General features: G+C 40.6%; 1 protein-coding gene across 1 annotated transcript in view; it reads right to left on the bottom strand.

Moving 5' to 3' along the window:
• Positions 1–25586, bottom strand: part of usp45 (ubiquitin specific peptidase 45) — a 44034-nt gene that overhangs the window by 7859 nt on the left and 10589 nt on the right. The window contains exons 6-13 of the mRNA XM_083919075.1: positions 15111–15262; positions 13062–13157; positions 12031–12161; positions 5643–5730; positions 2957–3038; positions 2371–2462; positions 1351–1407; positions 650–781 (exon numbers count right to left, since the gene is read on the bottom strand). Of these exons, the coding sequence (XP_083775201.1) occupies positions 650–781; positions 1351–1407; positions 2371–2462; positions 2957–3038; positions 5643–5730; positions 12031–12161; positions 13062–13157; positions 15111–15262 (830 nt within the window). The remainder of the gene's footprint in view (positions 1–649; positions 782–1350; positions 1408–2370; positions 2463–2956; positions 3039–5642; positions 5731–12030; positions 12162–13061; positions 13158–15110; positions 15263–25586) is intronic.

The raw sequence follows: 25586 nt of genomic DNA, 5'->3' as shown, positions 1-25586 counted from the left end.
GACAACCATGTTTGCACATCTTAAATGTGAATTAAAGCATTCACATGCAAAAGATTATGACATTCTAATGTATGACACTTTATCAACAAACCAGGAAGGGATGCTTTTAGTAACTTTTGCAAGATACAACGGCTCTGACACTACTATAATAGCTGTGTTGCTTAGTCTGGTGTGCCTGATACCAAATGTTGTGCAAGCTTTGTATCTGTAAGGGCACGGCCTAAATTTAGCAGAGGCAACACAGAAATAGGGTGTGACATGGATGTGGCATAATCAAGAGGGAAAGTATCAAATTTAATATATAGTATGTTGTGATAATAACGCCTGAAAAACATCAGCTATTAGCCATTAGTTTGACATCCTGTATTTGCTTATTATATCTATAGGTGGTTGGGTTACAAAGACAATTTCTCTTGTAGAATCTAAACGTCTTCCAAATAACACACAGGAGGAGAAAGACCAGAAACTAGCATGAAATGAATACGATGTAAATATATGTATCTAACATCAGTTTGTAGACAATGAAGAACAAATGAACAAACCCAGCAGATAATTTCTTTCCAAGAAGAATGAATACAAGCAGCTAAGAGAAACACTTTTCAAACAAGCAACTTGTCTACCATCACATGCTTTACACACACATCCCTACCTGTCCGCTCAGCTTCCTAGTATTTCTGTTGACAGAGTGCGCTGCAGAAAGAACATGGTCGCCGTGAGTCATGTGGGCGTCCTGCTCCCGGCTACCCTTCCCCAGCCTACCGGGGTTGGATGGTTTTGATATCTGAATAACACAAATAAATATCATCACTTCTGTGCAGAACCATAAAAAATATGGCAGAACTTTTTCTGAGGAAAACAATTAAAAATGCAAAATCAACCAAATAACTGTGGCACTTCTGTTTATTGTTTGAAGAAACAGCTCAAAACATATTTTTTAGCATATTGCTTTTAATTAATTTCCACTTAACATAATTGTTATGTGATATTTCTCTGTATCTTTATCTTTTTTATTATTATTTACTTGATCTGTTTTTTTTTGTAAAGAGAAACCCCAGCCGCTGCACCCCCATGTTGAGCTGCATTTTATTTTATGAAAGGTGCTATATAAATAAATAAAGTTTTTTAGGGCCCGAGCACGAAAGAGCCAGGGGCTAAACGGTGTGGTTCGAGCAAGGGCCCTGGAATTAGGGAGGTAGGAACAAGGGAAGGGGCCTTTGCCGCTCCACTTGAGAACCCTGGCTTCATAACCATACAAGGTGCAGTGAGATCAAAATGCAGATGGGTGTGATCTGAACAGAGGTGCCAGAGGAATGGGGGATAGGTCTGTTATGAACAAGGGTAGCAGCTCACCCTTTCCTCTATGATCGGTAAAGATATGTCTATGAAGGCCTCCTTCACTGTGGAGATCTGAAAGAGAATTCACATGTAATTCAGTGTCAGCATATACATATTAAACATATAGTTATTGCCTTTCTACACAGTCAAAACCATAGCCAGTTGTTAATACTAAAACTCTGCTGCAGATTTTCCGGAAGGAGACCTGGACTGGGAAGCGGCTGTTTTTCTGCTTTTTTCCTCTCCAGCTCCACACCTGGTGCTCTCTGCCTTCAAGGATGTTCATTAGTTTTCATAGTGGCATTTGCTTTGTTAACTCTGAGCTCCCACATGTTTTTATAAATGCCTGCTGCAAACAGTTGGCGTTTGAGCTGGTCCTTGAAGAGCTTTTTTGTTTTGTTTTTTCCAGCTGGCTTCAGTTTAAGTCTGTTTGACTTATTATGTTTATACTGTTCCCCATCTGTTCTTACCGTTCACATTATTATATTGTTTATACTATATTGTGTGTTTATTGCTTATATTATACTTTGCTATTGTTTTATTATATATTATTTTTCTAAAAATGTACCAAGGGGGAGTAGCACTCCAATTTCGTTGTATGCAAATGCAATGACAATAAAGGCTATTCTATTCTATTCTAAATCCTTTGGTATCAAAGTAAAAAAATGTTCCCTGGATGTAACAGCTAAAATACAGAAGGCAACTCAATGTTGGTCCCCTCTAATTCAAGTCAGTTCAAAATATCTGTCAATTTATGATTGATGGAGAATGCCAGTGTTGCTGGAAATTATCTAGCAATCTATTGTGCTTCCTGCAGCAACAGTTCAACGGAGAAGCCAAATAAAAGGAAAGATGAAGAAAGGTTATAAGGTTTCACAACACAGTTCAACTGGGTTACACGTTTACTTAACTCAAAAGCAACAACGGTTGGCTGACTAAAGTGTGAACTTATCAACCCTGATCTTCTATATGTTCCATCGAGGGCACCACATTGAACTATGCCTGATTGGTTCACACAGACTATTCTATACTTACGTGCCCACACTCTTCACACATGATTGTGTTGGTCAGCTCGCCCACAAATATGCGGTCAACAAAGTTCATCTTCACACCTTCCTTTCCGTACGCTAGTGGGGAAGAGAGACAGTTTTCAATTGAATAATGTAATCAATAATCTGTCCATTCACTCCACTAAACCCCTTGTCACCATTATATCTCCAATAAAGGCTAAGGACAAAGCGTCTTGGAATAGAAAATGCAGTCTTACTTTTTGAATTATGACATTAATTGTCAAGAAGGTCTAATTCTTCAGTGTTAACTGTGACACACACGTCATTAAATAAATAAAATAAATTATAATAATAAATAAATTAAAAATTAAAGCACATAAAATCATCAATTTGAACAAGCTGCTCAATCTGCATCAAACAACTATTTTAGTTGATAGTATGAATAGAAATGTGAAGGTAACAGTGAAGGTTTGTCTTACAAAGACTATACCGGCTCTGTGTTCCATCAAACCACGCTTCGCCTGTTTAGTAAGTGAGGTGTATTTCCACTGACTGCCACAAGATGGGACTATTGATGTTGGCCATCTATCCACAACAGAGAGTGTATGAACCTTTGACTTGGCGTTTGGTCTCCTCATCTGCTGTCTTTTCTGTGGGGTTGTTGAAAGCCTTCAGAATTCCTGCTTTCACCCGCTGGACACCACAAACACAAGATAACATAACAATCCAGAATGAATGGGATATTCCTATATGCAAATAAAAAAAATACATGAATTCAAATAAAATTCACTTTGGCATGTTTTTCTTGAATTCTCTCTTACATCCATTAGTGAGATATCAAAATCTAGCCTACAGCTCAGTTTGACAGGTATACCTATTATAAGCATCATTAGTGTAATATGATTATTGTGCTTGTCCAGAAACATTAACATGTAAATCTCTTAATTAACAGTGCATGTTTGTGTGTGTCTACAAGTTCTCCACGGGGCCCTCTCATTGAAGGTGACGTGGTCAGTGAGTGTGTTGGTGAAATAGCTGTGAAGAGGCCCGGCCGGAGTAAAGTACCAATCAATAGATAATTGGCCATGGTCTGTGTCTGTGGTCGAGACCAGTCAGCCCCCATTGTCCCGGGACCCACGCACTGGACTGGCTATCTAGGTCAAAAAGTCCTGTTAATCCCAGCCTAGCCAGCATGCACCCACTCAGTTAGCAAGAGTCTCTCCTACTAATTAATTACCAGTAACCCTCCCCCTCCCTCCCCAGAGTAACAGCGTGCACTGTCCCACACAGGATGGGTTGAGGGAGGGGGTGAGGGGGTTGGAGAGAGCTGCTGATGCAAGGGTGCAGGGGTGGAAACTAGAATGAAGACAGGGTGAAGAAGGACAGTCCATGCCCTGAGAGAGTAATACCTACCGTCTCAGCTAATTGGTGATAATTGACTGGGGCCAAATTAGCATATTAAGATCTGTGATACTAATGGCCAATCAACACAAACACTTAGGGCCTCTAAAGGTTGGTGACACCCACTGCTAAATTACCAGTCTGCCTCTGTGACATATGCAGGACAGTGTGTTTGTATTATCTGAACAGTATTCATGAATTACTCAGATGTGGCCATTTGAAATGAATGGGTTTATTTAGGCTCACTAGGTATAGATTCATTGTGGTCAGCTTAAGAAAAACTGTTTGTGTCATGTTTGAAGATGCTATATTAACAAATCTTTCAGTTATACATTGCATCTTTATCAACACTTAGTAAATAGCTTAATGTTTACAATCATTTTATAAATTATTTGACAATGTAGGCTAAAATTTCATTGTATCTCTCAAGGTGCATGGCTGTATAAATGAGTTTCTGAGTGAATAAATAGAGACCAAACCCCCTCCGCCTTTACCTCCTTGATTGGGAGATGGGCTGATGAGAGCGTGTGTGTGTGTGTGTCTGTGTGTAGGAGGGGGCTGTGGGTGACCCTCAAGCACAATGGGACAGCCCTGGAGCTCATTCAGCAGCTGTAGGTTTCCCAAGATCACACAATGATGCCGGTCGTGCCACTTGCAAGTCCCCTAAGTGGCACAACTGTCAGCGTTCACAAGTTTGAATGGGAGCAGGGGAGCCCAACCTGCGGCCCCTCCTGGGTCTGGGGCTGACCACTAAACACACCCGCTAACTTTCCCTCCTTGGTTCACATAGCCACTGGTGGGGCCACAGGGGCCAGCTCAGCTCTGCAAAGAGCTGCTGTGGGGTCTCCTAATTGCCATGTGAAGGGTTGGGTGTGGGTGGGGGTGTGGTGGGTAGGGGTTCTCTGTACTTGCCAAAAACATGGCACCATAAGGGTAAAACACAAAAACGTAAAGCAAAAACAATATATTGGGTTACGTTAAAGCACCCATATACACAGCTGTCTGATGACTACACTAGTCAAGCATTACTTGCAACACAAACAATTACAGGCATGTGTTTGACTATTTTGTTTACCAACTAATTTCAGATATTGACATGAATCCTATAAGAGAGCCATCAATGCTGCTGGACCATTTTTTAAATATCAGAGCAATGTAGTTCAAAAGCAGGCAAACATTTAAAAAAAAAAAGCTCAATTAAAAACAAAGATAATTACGATAAGAGATAAACGAAGAATTTGCCAAGTCAAAGAAGAAAACAAAGAGCTCTTTCAAAACAAAAATGGTGGCTCCAAGAGAGGTTAGCTTGTATGCTAAAACAGCATCAGAACAGGAGGGTTTTTTTTTTCATTGGGAGAAGAGAGCGGCACTGGAGGCTTTTCTCCATGTAAACGTATGTAAATAAGCAAAAAGATGTTTTCTCTTTCTCCTGGTTGACTTCGACAAGACTTTGATAGTCAGATCCAATCCCCTTCCAGGTTTGTTTTGAAAGGCCCTGCCCTTTCCAAATCAGTTTAGAATAATGCCTTCTCGGATGGTCCTGGTTAACAAACCATCTGTTGAGTCAGGTTAGCTCAAATGTACTAATTGGAACAAAACTCAGTAAAGGATGATGAGTTTGTTAGCGTTAGCATGGCTAAAAAAGGAAAGACTGTTTTAAATCCTTGGATTACCTCAAATTTGGTTATAATCCGACTAAACATGTACATATGGCATCCTCACTTTTAGCACATTTTCCTCTAACAAATGTTCAAAATGCACCTGTTACGCAAAAGTAAAGTAAAACTTGACCAAATTAAGACAAATATCCACCACCAAATATATAACTTTGAAAAAACATGTGGGTTTACGCTTTCTACAGCCAGTACAGGTGTATGCATATGTAAATAAGCTCACTTTAGTTTCCTCGACTCGTATGGAGTCAAGTAGGTAGTGCAGAAGCTCCTGGCTGTCCTGTTGCTGGTAGCCCTTGAAGCGTGGAGCCCTGGGGAAACAAAAACAAAAACACAGATCAACACAGCTGAAAACAATAGAGAAACAGAAACCAATGAAAATAAGGTGAAATTAAGTCAAATATATTTGAAAAAAGACTACAATTTAGAAAACACAGAAATATCTGCTTATAATTGTTCATCAAAGTTACACATCTGTACAATATACGGTATGTGATAATAGGCAAACATCATTAGGGTGGAAATAAATCCCAAACAATCTCTCAAACAAGCAACTTAAATATATGGAGAAACACACAAAAAAGGAGATAGCTAACCATTAACCCTAATCAAGGCCGTTTCACTTTTAATCAACATTATCCTTTCTGCCATTATATGAGGTTAAATAACCTTCAAAAATGACACATGACAACTAGGGTTTGAGCAGTTTAAAGCTTGTTTTACCCTTACAATGTTTGCAGTGTAATATTAAGTTTGTTTTTATTTTCCAAAAGGCATAAACACACAGACAAAATAAAACAAATGAATTAATTACTAAAAAAGCAATTAGAAACACAACAGAGGTGTTACACATGAAGAGAAAAGTTAAGCCGGGACAAGTCACAGTTGGTTGGACGTCCACTGGTAAGAGTGGAGTTTTCTAGATCAATTCAACCACTTTGGACCAGTTACATTTTTCAACAAGGTTTGTGGAGGCCTTGTCCATTACAAACATGTTAAGAAAAGATCTCAACCACTGAGTGCAGTTCAATAAACGTGCACACTGGCTGCGTTGTCGGACACACACACACGGAAAAACCCCACACAGGTCATTTACAAGACGAAGTGCTCCACACAGAATAAAGATATTGAGGAGGAGGAGAAGAAGTAGTTCTGGTGGACATCCATCAAGGACATTAATGCCAGAGCGGTTAGAGGAGAGGCTCTCCTTGGGTTCGTCCCCTGGCTGTCCGCAGTAGAGCAGATGTGAGGACAGATGCCAGGGGCAGATGGGCAGCCAAGGCTAGAACCATTGCAACCTGTTGGGCCGAGCCAGCCACATAACCACGGGACAGGTTGGTGCGACGGGCACAAGACACACTGGGAGAGCACATCACTGGTTTGAGAAGTCAAAGGTTGAGGATGTTAAACTCCTTTAATAGTAGTGTGGAGGTCCTTTGCTGCTGCTCCATAGATTACACCAGTGGTCTTTGTGTTGTAGTATTGACAGATCCCCTGTCACTGTAAAGAGGCAAACATTGTCTCTTTTGTGTATTGTGGTTGGGCATGTTTTTTTTTGACACAGCAGATAGCCGGCACTATTCTGATAATGATTTGTTAATACATATACACAGTTAATAATACTCACTGCCATTTGTTTTTAATTTTCATGGTGTAGAAACAATCTGGCTGTAGTGTTTTGTAGTTAATGTCATTCATGAGCCTACTTATTCAAACACATGGATGTTCTTGGTTTAGGGAGAGATGGCCAACCACCTGCCCTCAACACAGGTCATAACCAGGAGGTCTGGAGGAGCCTAAAGTCAACCCCCCACCCACACATACAAACACGATTTCTGTCTCTAATGCCCTTTTCGTGCAGACACATGAGGAATGGTGGGTGGAGGGGTGAGGATGGTAGAAAGCACATATGTCATTTATTCGACAGCCCGAAATATGAACAGCATGTGAAAGAATGTTTCCCTCTTGTTCTGCCAGCTAGTCTGTCAATCTCCCGAGAGAAAAAGAGAGGGAGGAAATGAGCGAGACTAAAAAAAAAAGAGTGAAAGAGACGTAGTGAAGTGCTGGGACAAAAAAATGAAAAGGTTGGTTGGGATCAGTGGGAATGAGGAGATCTGGACGTTCATCCCAGTGGAGAAAAGCAGAAGGGCCCTGTAGCGCTGCTCTCAATCTGGCCAATGCAAACAGCTGCGGTGCTAACACAATTAATAGCCGGATGAGTTAGTACCAGACACAAGGCCACACAAGCTCCTCCCCGACACACGCACGCACACACACATTAAATTTGCCCAGCATTTACTCACACATCGGCACAATACATTTCGCTCCGACTCAGTGATTCACAATATGTTCATAAAAGCAATACACGTATCTGACTTTGGTTGGTGCCATCCGTTCTACATTTCTTCAATTGATTCGACCGATTGCATCTGACCATCAATAAAACTCCCCCCTCTCACCCAGGCAGCAAAGCTTTTTTTAAAATACTATTTTTAAGAGTGAGAATAAAGGATACATTACATGTTAAAGTAAGTGACACATCACAATGTGGAATCAAAGCCCACTGTGGTGTATATACACATTTGAATGAACGTTTCTCTTTTTTACTCAAAATGTTCAGTCAACTACACTGCATCGATTGACCTCTGGTCCCTCAGGAAGGCATTTTTAAAACACACAACAGAATGCTTGATTTTCTACTTCTTTTTAGTCTCTTTTATTTCTATTAATGAACACATTAATTAACACACACACACCTTTTTTTGCATGTTGACTCACTAGTCAAGTCGAGCACAATTACATGTTATAGTAGTCCATACAATATATAATATCAACATATGATATAGTATCATCAGTGATACTGTGGTACTCAGCTATAAGGAGCAAATAATATGATTATCTTGTGTTATTTTGCCAAAGGTTACACATTTTGAAGGAATGGTAAGCCTCCATATGTTTTGCACCACTGAGAGACACTAATAAAATCAATGCCAGCCTTAAGAGGTGACTCGTGGTCAGCATTTTTGAAAACAATGTATTGAGAAACTTTGATTAGGTTTTGTTGTAAACAGATTTTATTTTTCCCATTTTCGACATAACTGTGGCAACTTCATATTCAGGTTCACTAAAAATTCACAGGTGGACCAAAGTGAATGGATTCTAATCATCATATTGTAAAGTTAGAATGCCCGGACTGCGGTTCTCGGCTCAGCATATGTGTACAAACCAATATTTGTATTACTTTTTTAACCAACTATGGATATCGGCCTCTTTTCTTCAACCTGAAAGAGGTCTTACTTCTGAGCACACCAGGATGCCAGCCCTTCTTCTTTGTGTGTTTCAATGTAGATGTGTGCGTGCGTGTGTGTCCTGGATGCCAGAGAACTAGATGGAATCTATTATTGCCCTCTGCTTTTTCTATCAGGGATGTAAGGCTTCTCATAAAGGCTTATGAACAAAATATGAAAGCTGAGTGGGTACAGTATGCAGACATTTATACACAGCACAGAGAAAGAGGAGATTGCCAGCATACTTTTCTTTTGCAATACAAGAATGAATCCAGTGGCCGTCCTGAAAATTGAATCAGTCCTTGAAAGAAGCAGGTGTAGATAAATGCCATGTTTGTCCAGCTTATGCATTAGATATGCATAGAGAGTGCATCCCATTCTCAATAAATAGTAGCAGTACACAGGCTGTAGGAAAACCACTGTCCCTGACCTCAGACTCCAGGTGCCAAGGAGGGAGAAGATACATATTTCAGTATTTAATCAAATGTTATTTTCCCCTGTTTTGAATCTTGACACCGCTGAAAAGCTTTGTAGTAAAACAAGGGCTGCGTACAAGCTGGGACCCTCTCTGGCACCAGAGAGAGTGTGGTGCTGACCATCCAACCCACATAGATTGGCACTGGTCTGAGCCCAAGAACATACCCCTTCCGTTGGCAGGAGCAAGAGGCTGTGGGGTACTCAGCTGGTTGAGGTCAAATGCATGTGCACACATACACTTACACAAAACTGGGCTGAATAGGGCTCCAGTGCTGCACATAAACACTCAAACTGGCCCCTACCAGAGCCAGAAATCTTTATCAACCAGCTCATCAACATCAACACATTGGGAAAGACAGTGAAAAAGAAATGGAAAAGTGTTTTCAACCCCCACAGGCCAAGGGCAGACCCACACCTCTTGGACTAACAAAAGCTTGCAGTGACAAGTGACAAGGCTGTATTCAGAGTGTTGCATCACAAAGGTCACTAAAACTGAGAAAAATGTCCCTGTAAACAAGGGCGGTTATTGACCCTGTCCTTTCAGCTCAAAGCTTTAGACCGGACTGAATGTAAATGACTTGCTGTGGGGAGGACTCTATCAGCGAGGAAGCATGTGAGGGATCAGGCTAGCTCAGAATGCTACTGCAATCGTGTCAACATTTTTGGATGATCAAGGGAATAGCATACAGGTGAATAAGGTCTTCAGAGTGCAATAAATGATCAGTTTTTCCATGTTATTCAGAAAAAGCAGCTAAAATCATGATGATCGTCAACTGATGAATTAGATTAGAATTTCCTCAAAATTGTTAAAACAAGGAAGATTGCGAGGTGCCCTTGAACATGGCACCAAATCCCCAACTGCATAGAGCGCCTTTCCACAGGCAGCCCCACTGTGACATCTCTATTTTATGCATGTGTATATTTCCAGCCTGTTTGTGTGTAAAAAATCAAATCAAATTCCTCTAAGAGATTAATAAAGTAATGAAGCATATCTTCTACTAATCAAGTCACCTTATGATCTATAAAATGTAAGAAACTGAAAATACCCGTCACAAGTTACTAGAGCTCAAGGAGAGGTCTTTAAGATGTTCTGTCAGGACAAAGAGTCAACTCCAGAAGAATTTAAATAACAAATACATAAAACAGGAGATCCTCCTATTTCGATAATTACTGGTATTTTTGCATAAAGCAAACTCAGAAAAAAAACATGTTAACCAGAAAGTCTGTTAGAGAACAAGGAAATCCAACACATTTCAAATCTTCTGTCAATTCTCAGTGTTTTCATCTGAATTAGACTTTGTGGTGTTCAAAAACTTCGTGAATTTGTTACCTGCTGGTATTTTTTCAATCTTGGTGCTAAGCTTACTCAGTATTATTCAAGAAATGAATAAAGTCAGAACGAAGCCACCACTTTCAATTTGTGGGTAAGAGATGGTCAGAGAATTGGATCAGCCCCATCTATACCTGGACGCTCGCAACCCCTGTGAAGATGTAAAGATTAAAATAAATAAAATAAGTGTTCAACAGTGTGCGTTGCAGAGTCATATTTTTTTTCGTCAAGCGACTAATTGATTCAGCTCTATACCTGTGCAACTATGATTTTATGTTGTGCGTTTGTGTGTTTTATGTTTTGCTCTGCTTTTCTTTGAGAGGGCTATACTGTAGTTTTTTCTGACATCTCAAACGTTCCCACTTGTTGTTTGGCACCTTTTGTGAGTGATATTGCAGTTGCTGTATGGTTGTACAGAACAATTACACACTGGCCTTAATAGTAAGTCTTAAGTTCACAAGTGTCCCATATGTGTAAAGGGGTGCTGTGGCTTACAGTCATATCTCTCCATTCAAATGCATGTCAGTGGAATAGATTAGCCCTACTTGAAATTAGAAGCATATGAATGCATAAAGGTGTGTGCAATGAACAATTGCCTGCATGTTGGTTGCAGGCTGAGGTGGTACCAGATGAGGTGGGGACGGACACACACACACGCCTTTTTGATGAAAGCTAGGTACCAGAATAACTGTCAAAGCCGCACCAGAGAGGTACCCAGCCATCCAATGTCAAATGCTGTGTTTACCCACCTGCACTACTAAACACTGAAAGAGAGACACACACACACACACACACACACACACACACACACACACACACACACACACACACACACACACACACACACACACACACACACACACACACACACACACACACACACACACACACACACACACACACACACACACACACACACACACACACACACACACACACACACACACACACACACACACACACACACACACACACACACACACACACACACACACACACACACACACACACACAAAAAAGAACCTAACCAACTAAACATCCCCACTGCTCATAAAAGATGAAGACAAATGTAGGGCTATGTCTGCCTGCCGCCTGTTAGACCTTGCTTTGGATCAAATATGGCACAGGTGGCACGGCCGTGTGGCAAGTAGCAGAAAGAGCTACAAATCCGAGCTGCTGCTAAACATTTAATAAGGTACAGTGCCTGTTGTGTGCTCAGTGTATGTTGAGCTTAAAGTGCGTGAAAGGCATTTAGCTGGGACCAGGTGCTACCTGGGTCTGGCTGGTTAAAGTGGTCACCACCGCGGTGAGGGAATGAAAGCAGGTGAAAGCTCCTGTGCTGTAAACTGCTGCTGTGACGATGGAGAACTGCAATACTACCAATTATAGCACAGTTTGACAACGTACTTGATATTTGCATACAGAGTCCTAGTGTTGTTGTGGGTGAGATAACTTTTTTTGTGATTTGGCACTATATATAAAATTGAATTGAATTGATATGAAGAGTAGCGCCTTACTTCTGGCATAGCTGGTTGAACAGGATCTTGGGATTGACCGGGCCTTTCCCTGGTTCTTTCATGCTCTGGAGGAAGAGAAACATGGCCGCAGTCAGGGGCTCCGGACTGTGCAGCGTTACAGTCAATGGACTCTGGAATTTGAAGAGACCAAATATAAATAAGACATTCATTTCCAAATTTCAAAAGACGTAAACAAGACAGGATCCAGCTAAAACATAATGTGCCAGTATAAGTTATGTACTGATGGATTTGGACAACTCAGAGTTGATTTTGTTTATTATATAAACTATATATACGTATAAGATCAGAAGTACAATGAGAACAAAATTCATTCCAATTTTATTTTTCTGAAATGTTCATAAATAAGTTTAAATTCACATAAAATATAGGCAGTGTGAACACAGCATAAGGATGATTATTGAATTCGTTCAATCTATTGTTTAGTCTGGAGAAGACTACGGGCCCTATTTAGAAGATCAATGGTACATTTTGTTAGTTAGAAGTAGCATAATGTGGGTGCAAGGTATGGCGCTAGGAGCACAGAGGTTGTATTTAGTCTCTTCCTTAGTCGTGGGTATGTTATGAATGTATCATGAATGAAAACAATCAAACTGTCATCACTCATTCCCTTTAAATGACAGATGTACCTGCAGCCGGTGCATTACTATTTAAACAGCGGGTTTGGGAAATTAGAGAAGCAAGCGTTTTTTTCTGCTGTGGATCTGCTAGTGCATACTCTGTTGTCCCATCAACAACTGCATGACTGACTATTTGACCAGGTTTTTGTTGGTGAATGACAACAAACTTTCTGCTGCCTCAAGATAGCAATGCGCCTGACCACAAACTCATGGGTGCACGGATTGGCGCAAGTAAATACCTGCTACCTTCACAACAGCGGGCTGGACGTAAAGATTACAACTGCGTCAGTCTGAAACTAGCAATGACCGCTGTGCTGCAGGTCACTTTGCACCAGGTGGAAGATAGAGCCCTATGGCTTTAGAAAAGTAGGATAGATGGACAGTAAACTGTACCACATTGGTATCGACAGTGGGGCTGATCCTCAGTTTGTACCCTTTGTCCTTCACTTCCTGGATGAGGTCGATGAGCATGTGCGTCTGAGACAGGTTCTGTGGGGAGAACAGAATTATTAAGACCGTTTCACTAACATTTCAATACATTCATGCATTGGATGCGGTAAATTTCGGTAAAGAGTTTTTCATAAGATTAATAGGCAGCTGAATATTATTCATAAAATCATTAGATCATCATATTGGTCATATGCACTGATTTTACTATTCATCAAATTAAAAGACCCAACAACAATTTTGTGGACAAGAAAAGGCCACAACTAAAAAGTCAGAATCCTAGGATTTAAGATATTAAACTGATTTCACACTCAGCTTGTAGGAACCCATGATGGTCAATTAAAAAAATTATTTCCATTGTGGTAGGATTTTGGAAACTTGTGGTGAGTTCATTATTCTGAAAGAGGCTTCAAAATTTATCTATGATCTGCGAGTCTGAAATGTAGAGAAGATCCTTGGCGAGGGACCTGAATCAGTCATTGTCCCTTCATGTTAGAGAAACATCTTTTCCTTCCCTTTCAAGAGATATTTGTTTTGTCACATCCTGGCAATGAAGACAGTTGCTATGGAAAACACACAATGGAGCTGGCATTGTGAATGCAGACACAGCTCATCCTCTGACAATTATGTGTTTTCACCAAAAGGATTGCAATTTTCAAGGAGACAATACAAACAGACAGAGAGAGAGAGAGGGAGAGGGAAAAGCATGTAAAGCACGCTCACTAAAATTTCAATCAACGAGGAAGGCCCTGAGGGTGATTAACAAAATGGCGGGAAAAAAACAGCTTCATTGTTGAATAAGAATGTTGGTTTGCAGTCACCATGACACGACCAGAGGAAGACTGGGTAGGCTCTATAGATGTGTTGTATGGGGAATATGCTCTGTACCAACCGAGTGCCATTTGTGTATTGGAAGGTGAATGTGTCCAAGCAGGCACTGTATTTACTGTTGCATTGAATTTACTTCCAAATGACCTCAAGGCCAAGCCTGTTTACAGTCACAGTCATTCGAAATCTGGTTTCCTATAGGCCAGCCTCCTGAGCACATGAGCGCACTTCGTAAGCAACACTTGAGGAGTGTTCCCACATGGTAAATACAAACATATTGTCATGTTACAGAACACTGAGGTGCACAAGTTTTTGCTTTGGGAAGAGCCTAATCCAGTCTGAGTATGGACCGTTGAATGTCATTGTATGTTGTTACCAGCTGTGTCAGTGAAGCTGGTATTTCAACTTTCGAGTCTGTGTGTGTCATCCTGGTGGTCCTGCAGACACCTACTGTAGCGACGAAGGCAATTTTGAGTATTTTGCTAGGTATATGCCTGTCTGTGGCTAGATTTTGTCACCATGATAACTTCACAAATGCGGTTTATATAGTTATGAAACATTTGCTAAAATTAAAATAAAGGCTGATTTTTGGAAATGGTTGTGATTAGAGCTAGGAGGGGCAGATGTAAGGCCTCGCCCCCCCTCACTATAGCGTTCTGGGCCTATACCATGCAAGATACAGTCATGGAACATAAGTTTGTAGTTGAGATCAAAATGAAGGCCGAGTTCAAAGATAGGTGTGTTCTGAACAAAGGTAAGCAGAAGTGGGGGGGTTAGTACGTAGAGAAGGGGCCATTGCCCCGCCACTCTATGCCCCTGGCTCGGCCTGTGTTATCCCATCGTAAGATGGTCTCTAGTTTAAACCCTGTGACTCATTGGGCTATAACAGGGTAGTTGAGAAAGCAATGACTTGCAAGCAAGATATGTGCAGTGTGAAATTCACCTTAAAACAATGTGATAATTTTACATTTAAAGTGATACCTTTAATCACGCTTACAATTCTTCTGTTATTTTCTAAGGTGTTTAATTTGACTAAATAGTGTAACATAACTGCAGCATACAGTATTTTATAAAACATGGTACAATGTTTAGTTTCTGCACTACAACAGCAGTAAAAGAGACACATGCGCAGAAAGTATTCAAAGTCCAACTCATAGTTATACCAACCTGCATAACAGCGTTGAAGAAGCAGGTGTTACCAAGGTTATTTATGCCTTTGACGGGGACCAGGGTGCTGTTCATGGCTGGACTCTTGCCTTTGGGCGAGTCAGTGTAATCTGATGGTTCCTCTTGTAGCTTGATGATCTTGGGTGATGCTCCTGGAACACAGGAAAACAAAACAGGTCAGTGATGGACAGTCGTTAAAACTAATGTCTGTTGAGCCATTTTCATATATATAAACGCCCTTGTACTAGGGAAAACACCGTTTGATACCTGGTCCAACTGAATTTGATACTTGTGTTTTCACATACACCCCCATTGGGTACATTCTAGATCATTTTAGGTTTGCATTGCATTTGTCAAAGGGGCTTTGGTAAAATGATTCAAGAGATACACAAGCTTAGAAATTATACATACTATATAATGGTAATAAGGCATGTGTTCCTTTGAAACTGAAGAAAGATTCAATTTCTGAACCCTGATTTCGCTTTTAATTTGAGGTTATTTTTGGATAATAAGACTTGGCAGCCAAGCATAAAGAAAGAGATAAAATGGTGGTTGAGTTGGCAATTTTAGTTGAGATTAAGGGTAGAAGTGGGCCTCCCTTAAATTGAGATTGTGGCACATAACAGAAAACATTGGGCTTAGCCTTGAAGTGAGACTGGGGCTGGGAGCAAGGTGTTGGGATGGCAGCTGGAAGGAAAGCTGGGTCATTTGGGAAAGCAGATGACAGCTGTAGAAGTTTCAGCTGGTTAGTGAGGAAGGGGTGGGGGTTGGGGTTGGCGAGATGGCTCTCCAGAGCCAGCTGTTACTCCTGATCAGCAATGAAAACTAACCAGAAACTCAGACACAGATGGTTAGAATCTGACAGTGACATACAGATAGTCTGCCAGGGACAGACTAGACGAGGTATTGTAGCTGTGCGACCTGATGGCGTGCCAGAAGCTAATAAAAAGCCAATACCATGATCACTCAATACCAATAACTGTGATACTGACTCATGTTAGCGGTTACTGGTTTGCTAACTAGCAAGAAATGAAACAAAATTAAAGGAATCATGGTTCTCATGTGTTTCCAACGCACTGTAGCAGATTGCCTGGATGTTCTTTTGTTAGCGTGCCAGTCGTTGTTTATTCAGACAATTTAATGGTTTAGGTTCGTATGGAAATGTCAATCCCCACATGGATAAATGAATCAGTGTTAAAGGTTGTTAAAAATTACCAGACAGAAGGATCCCAATTATACAAGCAATAATCAGAGCCACAATGCAAACTCAGTTTAAATCAGTGTATTGCACAATGAGCTACACTTTGCATCAGAAAATGTCTTTAAATAATTGTCCAAAGGTCCAAATAATGTTCCCCAACAGAAACAGTCCAAAGTTAAATCATAAATCACTTTATGCTTTCAAGCATAGCGAAATAAAGAAAGAATTTCAGTTTGTTTAATTCTTTTGTTTTTGTAGGAGTGAATCATCTTCTCAAACTAAATAATAAAGGATCTCTGAGAAGTTTCAGTTTCGTTTTTCCCATGAGGAGTGGAGCCTCTTCCCAAACAATTGTGTCTTCCTGCAGGAATAATGATGCACAGCAGCCTACCCAACAACTAATGCTTATTCTTAACCAGAACAGTCACAGTTACCTTTTAATGATTTCTTTTTCACAACCACTACTTCAAAACATTGTTTCTTTACAAAAACATAATTCAATCTGCGGTCCCATTCTGTTAATGATCAGTCAGCTGTGGAGAACAGGCGCTCCACTGGCACAGAGGTGGCAGGTATCAGCAGGTGCTGCTTTTCCAGAACGCTTAGTTTTTTGTCCCGGTGCCTGTTGGACTTCGATCACTCCAGTGGGTTTTTCTGAGGACAAATGCATGGCTTACTGAAACAAGCTTCTAGCTCACTGACATCTGTGTTTTCGAACTAGTCCTCCCAGAGGAGGGTGACCAGTGTGGCCCCAAACTTCACTGCTTTTCCCCTCCATGGCATCTGGGCCTTGCACAGTAACCCCGTCATGTAGGTCATACAACTTCTTTCGGATGGTTAGGCGAAGAGCTGGTTCCAAAAATCGAAGGTGTTCGTGTCTCTGGTCAAGCACAGAAACAAGAGGTGCTGTGCACACAAAAACTTGTGTAGTTGTTTACCAATCGAGTTAATTTGAAACAAGGACTATCAATCACTCATGTCCATCCCTAGAACATCACCTTTCACATATGCACGGCAAAACTGAAACTGAATTCACTTGGACCAGAACTCAAATGGAGTTTACCCTCCAAGCTCCCTAGTACAACGACCGTTTAATCTCTGAGGGAGCCCATGTGTGAATACAGTCGCTCATTTTACGGTGTTAAATTCAAGGAACGGCATGAGACTTGGTTGCTTGTGACCAAAATAAGAACTGTAAACCCAGGAAATTAAAGCTTTTTAAATATTATTTAATTTCATCTACACTGTATAGGCCAACTTTTTATCCCCCACAATGATCAGTAATGAATAAAGAATTGGACTGATAAGCAGAATTAATACCGGCATTGGTAAATCATTTCCCATCCCTACATTTTCCTAATATCTTCATCGTTACCCAAGTTTCTATATTGGTCATGAAAGACAAAAAGATAAATTAGGTCTGAGCAGTGCTTTAGATGCACATTGTCTTCCTGTAACAGCCTACACATTAATAGAAAATACGCAATTTCAGTGGAATGAAATCTGCTAAAACCCTACTATAAATTTCAGCCATAAAAGTTACAGAGTTGAAACATGCTTTTCACACAAGCGTGACAAAATATGTATCATTTAAAAGGGGTGTCTCATGTTCCGTTAATTTAAAGACTGAAAATGTATTGTACTTGCAATACAATAAATAGTAATAACTCACTGATTTCTATGTAAAGTTGGTAGTTGCAGTTTGTGAAAAAAATGACTGAACACACTGTAACACTATGTTAAGAAAGAAAGAATAAATGGAGGTGGTGCTTATAGATTTAAAGTTAAGGGAGTTAGATGAGTGAAGTGATGAATGGAAGATAAGGTGAATTTCCATTAGGGTAAAATGTGGCCGCTCAGAAAGTTTTAGGGCACGCCCTCTCAAAAGTTCTCCCACTCATCATGTTTCCATTAAAAAAAAAGGCCCCAGAGGGATTTACTAGACTCCGGAGGTGACGTATCACTCTGAATGGGTTTTGATCGCCGGTGATAAGCTGATCAGTAATACAGCGGCGCTTTAATTTACAGTTAAGTATGGTGCAACAGACAGACTTTACTTTTTCTGTAAAATTATTTGCAATGCAGGGATATATGCTGGCAAATGTAACCTTCCAGTTGAATAGATCGAAACATTTTGATTGATTTTACCTTGGTAGGAGTTGGTCAGAATTTACCGTCTTTTAGAAGATGATGTACAATGCAGAATTGTGTAAGTGTTCTTAGGATTATTTTAAGCAATATTGTAAAAAGTAACATTTTTGAACTGCTAGTGCTTTTCACTATTCACAAATGCACGACATTCAGGATGATTTCACACATGACTATCTCCAGATCTAAGGGATAGTCATCAGATGGCGATAATGCCATAAAACTCAACAGAAGAAGATGGGGAGACGTCTCTTATTACTTTCAGAAACATGCCGCGCAAGGAGCTATTTTAGTCTGGTGCAAATGTTTTTGTTATTTAACTTCAAATCACGTGCAAAAGCATTGGTGCAATTGCTTAACCGTGAACTAGTCGTAGATCCAAATACTTCATTAACGGAGTCTCGCTACACTTATTCTATTTTTTTTTAAAAAGCAACTTTACTCCATGATAGGTAACTTTGCCTTGCGGTAACCTATGTGAAAGTAATTTTTGTCTCCTTCAAGCTTATGACAAACTGTCAAAAACAAGCTGTGACGCGGCACCAAAACCTTAGGTAGTTCCTTAGGGCTACCTTGTGTAGTCTACTCAATCAACAGTCACAGCGGCTAGTGGTGGAGACAGAAAAAATGCATGCGCATGGGGAAAGCAACTGGGCTTGAAGCTGCACTGGTCAAGTAGATTGATTATGCCCTATTACATAATGCCCCCTTGAGTGGGCCCTCGGTGAGGGAAAAGAGAGAAGAATTAGTAGCAAGCCCGGGAGAGGGAGCTGTTCATTTTCTTTATTTCTCATGTTAAACCAATCCAATTGATTTGTATATGTACGTAATAGAAATAAAGAAAATGTAATAAAATATAATGGTTATAATTATCACACAATAGTGATCAATTTGACCTGGACAGCCATGATCACTATAAGGAGTTGTCCACTGTGATGATGACAACTAGAAAAGTGCACCCAGATATCTGCCAGGTGCATCTTCCTCTTTCCTCCTAAACAAAGAAGAATTTCATCTCACCCAATCATCTCTCCCTGCTCCCTTCAGTCAAGATGCCAGCCAAGATAACAAAAACAGGGATTTTTTCATCTCGTATCATTAGTGGCAGTAACATAGTGACAGTATATGGTGTGTGGAAATAAACTGCAGATGCTGCGATTCTACGGATGTCAGTTTTTGAGCCATAACAGGCCAAAATGTGGTAAAGGTTGTGTTTAGCCTAGCCGAGTGCCAGAAATCCTTTTTACTACTGAAGCAGTTCTTGATCACTTGCAACCATGTTTTACATATTGTTTTGTAGATAACTATTTTATTTCTTAAAAAAGTGATGTTTTTTTTAATTCTTATTATTATTTTTGGCTGATTGGTGCAGCTTTGAGTCGCCCCTAGAACCAAAAAAATAAATAAAAATAAAAATACATGAAGACTCCAAGGAGGTGGTCTGTTTATTTGGGATTGACTGTCAATCAATTTAGATGTGATATTGGTTGAAAGGAGGAATAAGTTGACAAAGCCTTCCCTACCCAATGCTGCCTGTTCTAGAGAAAAACCCAGAATGGAGCTCCAGCTGCAAGGTACAGGGCGGGGCACAGCTACATAGTTCCTATATACCTTAATAATATTGAGCACATTGGGCACTTCACCCATATAAGCCAGTCAAGAGAGCAGGCTGGCAGCAAGGTCACTGGCCTGAACCCGTTTATGGCCAAACTAAGGAATTCAATTGAACCGTAAACCATCATAATCATTATAATAACCTGCACCTTTACTCTCACCGTTCTCCTCAACATACAATGGCCTTGCCCTTGAACATATTCAATTCATAGAACCACTCCTTGTGCACAACACATTTATTGAATAAGCTATTCATCGTACAGCAGTGGTAACTCCACTGCTGGCCCTGCAAGCTTTCCCTCTTCAAGGCCAAGGACATTAGCAGCAGCGCCCTGGTCACAGTTTCTGGAATGTGAACTGTGGGCTTTTTACTCGTGGCCTGGCAATTTGCATTTTGTACTCAATCAAATTCAACTCAAAGAAATGGGGTTAAAAGGCCATTTTTTTCTGTTAAACAGATGTGAGAAGAAAAAACACAGTTACATACATACACAGTCTCTTTCAGGCCTGCTACATTATTAGATTTTTATTGGCAGCACTAACCGTGTTGCTTTAAATTTGCATAGCTTTAACTGAAAAGTGTTCAACCCTAATGAGAAGTGTTGTTGGGACAACATGTTTCTGTGGCGCTCCACCCAGTGCTGCTAAATGCATCTGGCCCTCTCAGCTGGCAACATCTGGAGGCCTATTTCCATCTTCAATATGTAGCCATAAGAGAGCTCCCATATGTCGAGCCACACAATGCGTTGAAAACAAATGGAGATGGGTAAAGACTGCCCTGATCAGGAAAACAAACTGTGTATTTCTGGATTTGGTGTAAGACTGAGAAGGTGTGAATGATGTGTGTGTGTGCAAAATGTGAACAACTGAGCAGAAGAGAAAGACAGTGTGTAAATGTGTGTGTCTGCTTGTGGTGGTTGTGAGTGGATCCACAAAATTAACAGACTTAATGCAACTTGAGTGTAAGAGCAGCGACTGACACTTCAGCTAAGAGGGAGTGGAGGAATGAGGAAACTAACTGGGCGGAATGGGGATGCCGATGGACACACTCTGCATCTGGGACCGTCACCCAAGGTAAACAATGTTCAGGGAGCCATCTGGTTGAGACTGGGGAGGGGGGGCAGAATGAGGCAGTGGGATGGGGGCAGTGGGTGGAGGGAAGGGTTGCAACGAGCACAAGCATATGGAAAAGCAGATTTTTCCTCTCCCTGCAGCAGTATGCGAAGGCAAATGTCAGCATGCGCTGCGTCCACGCTTGACTGTGCTGCACTCGGCACCACCACCTGGCCCTCCTTGCTCAGCCACCGAGTATGGGCAGCAGTGACACTGTGGAGCCTTTCCCCAGGGTAGAGGAAAGCATCACAGTGCCCAGAATTGTCCACATGCACATATATACACCAACACCTCCTGCACTCCCTGCTCTTTTTCACACAAGAGATACACAAAGAAACATGGGCCTTGTTTACTTTCACAGAGAACAGCACTAGAGTACTTGCAAAAGGGAAAAAAAACACACAAGTTAAATTAAATCTTTCAAAAAGCATAATGTAATGCACATGTTTGCATTCAAGCTCATGAAACAAAACCTATTTCGTTCAGATTTGTTTACACCTTTATTTGCACAGGATCTAGTAATTTCATTTTTTAGCCTCACAGCTACTTTCACTGTTCATATAAAAAAAAGCCAAAAACAAGAGTCTGTAAATATAGATTTTCCATAAGAAGGCTTTTTTGAGAGGCTTTTCCATAGCCTTCCTTATCTGGTTCAGTTGGGTAGAGGGACTGTCAAATTGTATGGCCAGTGGGCTTCATGCCTCCGTGTTCACTCACAGTGCAGCAGTGTGGAGGTTCAAGGCCAGCTCCCTTCATGCAGAGCAGGCAGTCAAGAGGAAGGCCAGGCAACACCAAATGTCTTATTAATTTACTAATTTGTTGTGACTGCAGGGCACGGAAAGCCTGTTTCCTTGCCATCTGAGGCCAAGAGAACCCAGTGCCATGTTACTTACAGACACACACACACAAACAGACAGCTTTTGCTACTCACTATCTGGCCTACTTACATGTGCGGTGGTGGGAATAAAGACAGGCTCACCCTTGATTACCTCCATGAAAGCACCACCAGGGGACAAGCATCTTGCTGGCTACTGACTCCGGTGAGCTAAGCTGACAGTAAACCGAGGTTTCCAAAATCAACAACCAGAGGAAGGAAACCAGGGGATCAAGGTGCAGTAATCATACAACACTAGAGTATAGCGTGGACTTCAGCCAAAGTCTCTCAGAGGAGGAGTAGTCAATGGAGATATCAATCTTTGGGAACTGAGCCAGGAGCAATCTGGACTTAAAACTGTTTGCTACTATTACTTTCTGTTAAAAGTAAGATAATAGTAAATAAATAGCTACCAAAGGTCAAATGACAAATAAATGCATAGACATATCTTGATATTAACTGTTCCTCAACCTTTATTTTGTGAAAAAAAAAACAGTGATCAAAATTACAGAACAGTGACCATTGTGTAAGAAGAGAAGATTTCAACAATGTTTTCTTCAGCACATCTGCACCCACATGACATCACTAGTTTCTCACACTGCTCTGGTTTGATCTGTGTCCATTCTGACTCAGTCTCTTCCACATTTCACTAACTGGAGTGGGTTTCTTAGACACATACTTTGTCAAAGAGGATTTTCCAGAGATTCTCTATGGGGTTTAGATCTGGACTCTGGCCATTTTATTGTTTCAATATTCTTAGCTTCACTGAACTGCTTCACCTGTTTTGCAGTGTGACAGGGGGCATTGTTTTGATGAAAATTGCAGCTGATTGGAGACAGTTGCAGTGAAGTTTTTGCATGTTGCCGAAGGAGGTTCACATAAACATTTGCTTTCACCTGCCATGTAGCTGTACAAGAGGCCCAACTCTTACTGCAGAAAACATCCCCATACCATGACATGGCTAAAGTTCAATTTATTTGGGTCTGATGGGAAACATTATGTTCAGCATCAGACTAGGACTGAATCCTGTTTTTAAAGAAGTCAGTTAAATTTGGAGGCGGAAGTGTTCAGATCTTAGCCCCATAGAGAATCTCTGGAAAATCCTTGCCATCAAAGTAATATCTAATAAACCCACTCCAGTTAGTGAACTGTGGAAGAGACTGAGTCAGAATGGACCAAGATCAAACCAGAGCAGTGTGATAAACTAGTGATGTCCTGTGGGTGCAGATGTGCTGAAGTCATTCAAAGCTGTGGCCTCTACACTTCCTGTTCATTTTTTAATCCTACAGCCCAAAGAATAATTTTACAATTTCTAAGGTTAGAGAAGATTTTATTTTTTTGTTGTTGTTGTTTTTGTCTTTCTGAATTACTTTATTTATTTTTGCTATTAGTTTCTTCTTTCTTTTTACTTTACCAATGTAACTTTACATGTTATTGGGTTACTTGGTTGGTTAATGTGACCGTGTCTGACATGGGTCGATGGGAGGGATAGCTGGATTCAACTTGGGGTTTTTCTGTTTTTGTCCTCCTAAAAGCAGATACACTGTACAACTATTATACTTTTTCTTGTGTACTTGTCTGCATAATTCAATAAAAAAATTCTTAACAATAATAAAGTATTAATACTTTGTTATCTACCTCTGATCTCCAGTGTATTTTTCTGCTTTATCGGATAGTGACAGCTTGGATAGACAAATGAAAAGAAAAATGTTAGAATTGAACCCAGGCCAATGTGTTGAGGACTCAGCCTTGATACATGGTGCAGACACTCTCTCGGGTGAGCTACTAAGGAACCTAGAATTTGGACACTGGCCAAACTTTTGCCACTTGACTTTGTGTGTGTCACCCTCTATGAAGATATGACATCGTGTTTTGGGAATGAGGGAACTCAAAACCATTCTACAAGTTTGAGAGGAACCTGAAAAACAGCAGCTGTGCATTACCTGATTTTATACAATTCTGCTTTGTGCTCAGAGGAGTGAGGACATAAAAATATGAGAAATATATAAGAGAATACCTAATACTATTTTGTGAGAATGTTTGTACAGGTCTGGTCTCAAATTATTAATGGGATTAGAACAAGGCAAATCATTTTTCCTTAATATATTTAAAGCTTACATATTGTAGAAGAAATTTCTTTAGCTATACCACACACACATTTTGCTCTATTATCTATATTCCACAAATGTATTTGAAAGATGGCCAGACACTTTGTTAGCTACATACTGTAGATTTTGTTTCAAAATGCTTTGATCAACCAACGTCCTATGCCCCTCGTGTCAGTAAACGGCGGTGCCAAGACAGCGGCGCCGAGAAGGCGGGTGAAGATCATGGATGTATGAAGAGAAATTGAGGATGCACCAGCCTGTAGTAGAATTTTGGCTGCCCTTAGACTGAAGGTGAGAAGACAACACACCAGACAAAAGCTATGTGCAAATACTGCATAAGAGTGACAAATTACACTAACAGCTCAGCCGACACCACAGTGAGAAGCTTCGGTCACCACTGCCTGAGCAAGGAAAGTCACTATAGGCCAAACCACGCTGACAAGCCGAGCAAGCATCAACGGATGGCGATGTGCATTGGTGTTTATATGAGGTGGTTTTCTGTAGTTGACTATAAAGCATTTCCAGCTCTGTCCCTGTGAAAGGTTTGACAGCAAGGTTAGTGTGAATTTGCAGAGATCTCAGCTTTTGAATGAAAATATAGATATGACGATATTCCTTAAAAAAAAAAAGTACATTCCAAACTAGGAACAAAAAGCAAGCATTGTTTGTTTTTTAAATTCAATTATTGCTTTTGTTATTTAAAACAAAATATATGTTCAGTTTTATTTTTACAAAGGAGTTGACGTTTATACCCTACCTTAGAAATAACAATTTCATTCGGAAAAAAAAAGATTTTGTAGATTAAGTAAAGGAATATTTTTCACTCACAAGTTTTCTTCAATCTCATATTGTCAAAAAACAATTGTGGGAAAATCAGAATGTGGACTCAATATATTGAATCTTATCGAATTGTGAGTTCGGTATATTGTTACATCTCCAGAATTGAACAAGTTCTGATGCCTGTTTAGAAACAACAGTTTAATTTGCTCCACAAAGACTCCCCAGCTGTGTTGAAAGCTGGAGTCTCGCTCCCTGAGGTCAATTTGCTTTTTACTGGGACTCTGGTACTTGAGCTGAAAGCCTTGATGGTGAGAGAGCACAGTTAATCGACTTTCTTTCTACCCTGAGCTGCTGTTGTACAAAATTATTATAGATTATAAAAAAAATCCTTGCTGGGGCTCTTTTGTGCTTGGGGTCTATAGGAAAAACAGTACAACAGCAGCTTCTCCTGAAAACATGGCCTTCATACTGAAATGCAATTTCACATGCTCCTCAACAGACAACAACTGCCTATTTTGCTGCAACAATGGCTGCCGGCTTCTATACCCATTTGGCCGACCGGTGTGGAACACTTGGGTGGCAGGAAAGGTGACAGGTAATTTAAAGAGGCAAAGGGGAAAGCTGTAGGTAGCGACTGT

Source organism: Echiichthys vipera (assembly GCF_963691815.1).
Source record: "Echiichthys vipera genome assembly, chromosome: 8".
NCBI classification, from domain to species: domain Eukaryota; kingdom Metazoa; phylum Chordata; class Actinopteri; order Perciformes; family Trachinidae; genus Echiichthys; species Echiichthys vipera.
This window is presented reverse-complemented; position numbering and strand designations above follow the sequence as displayed.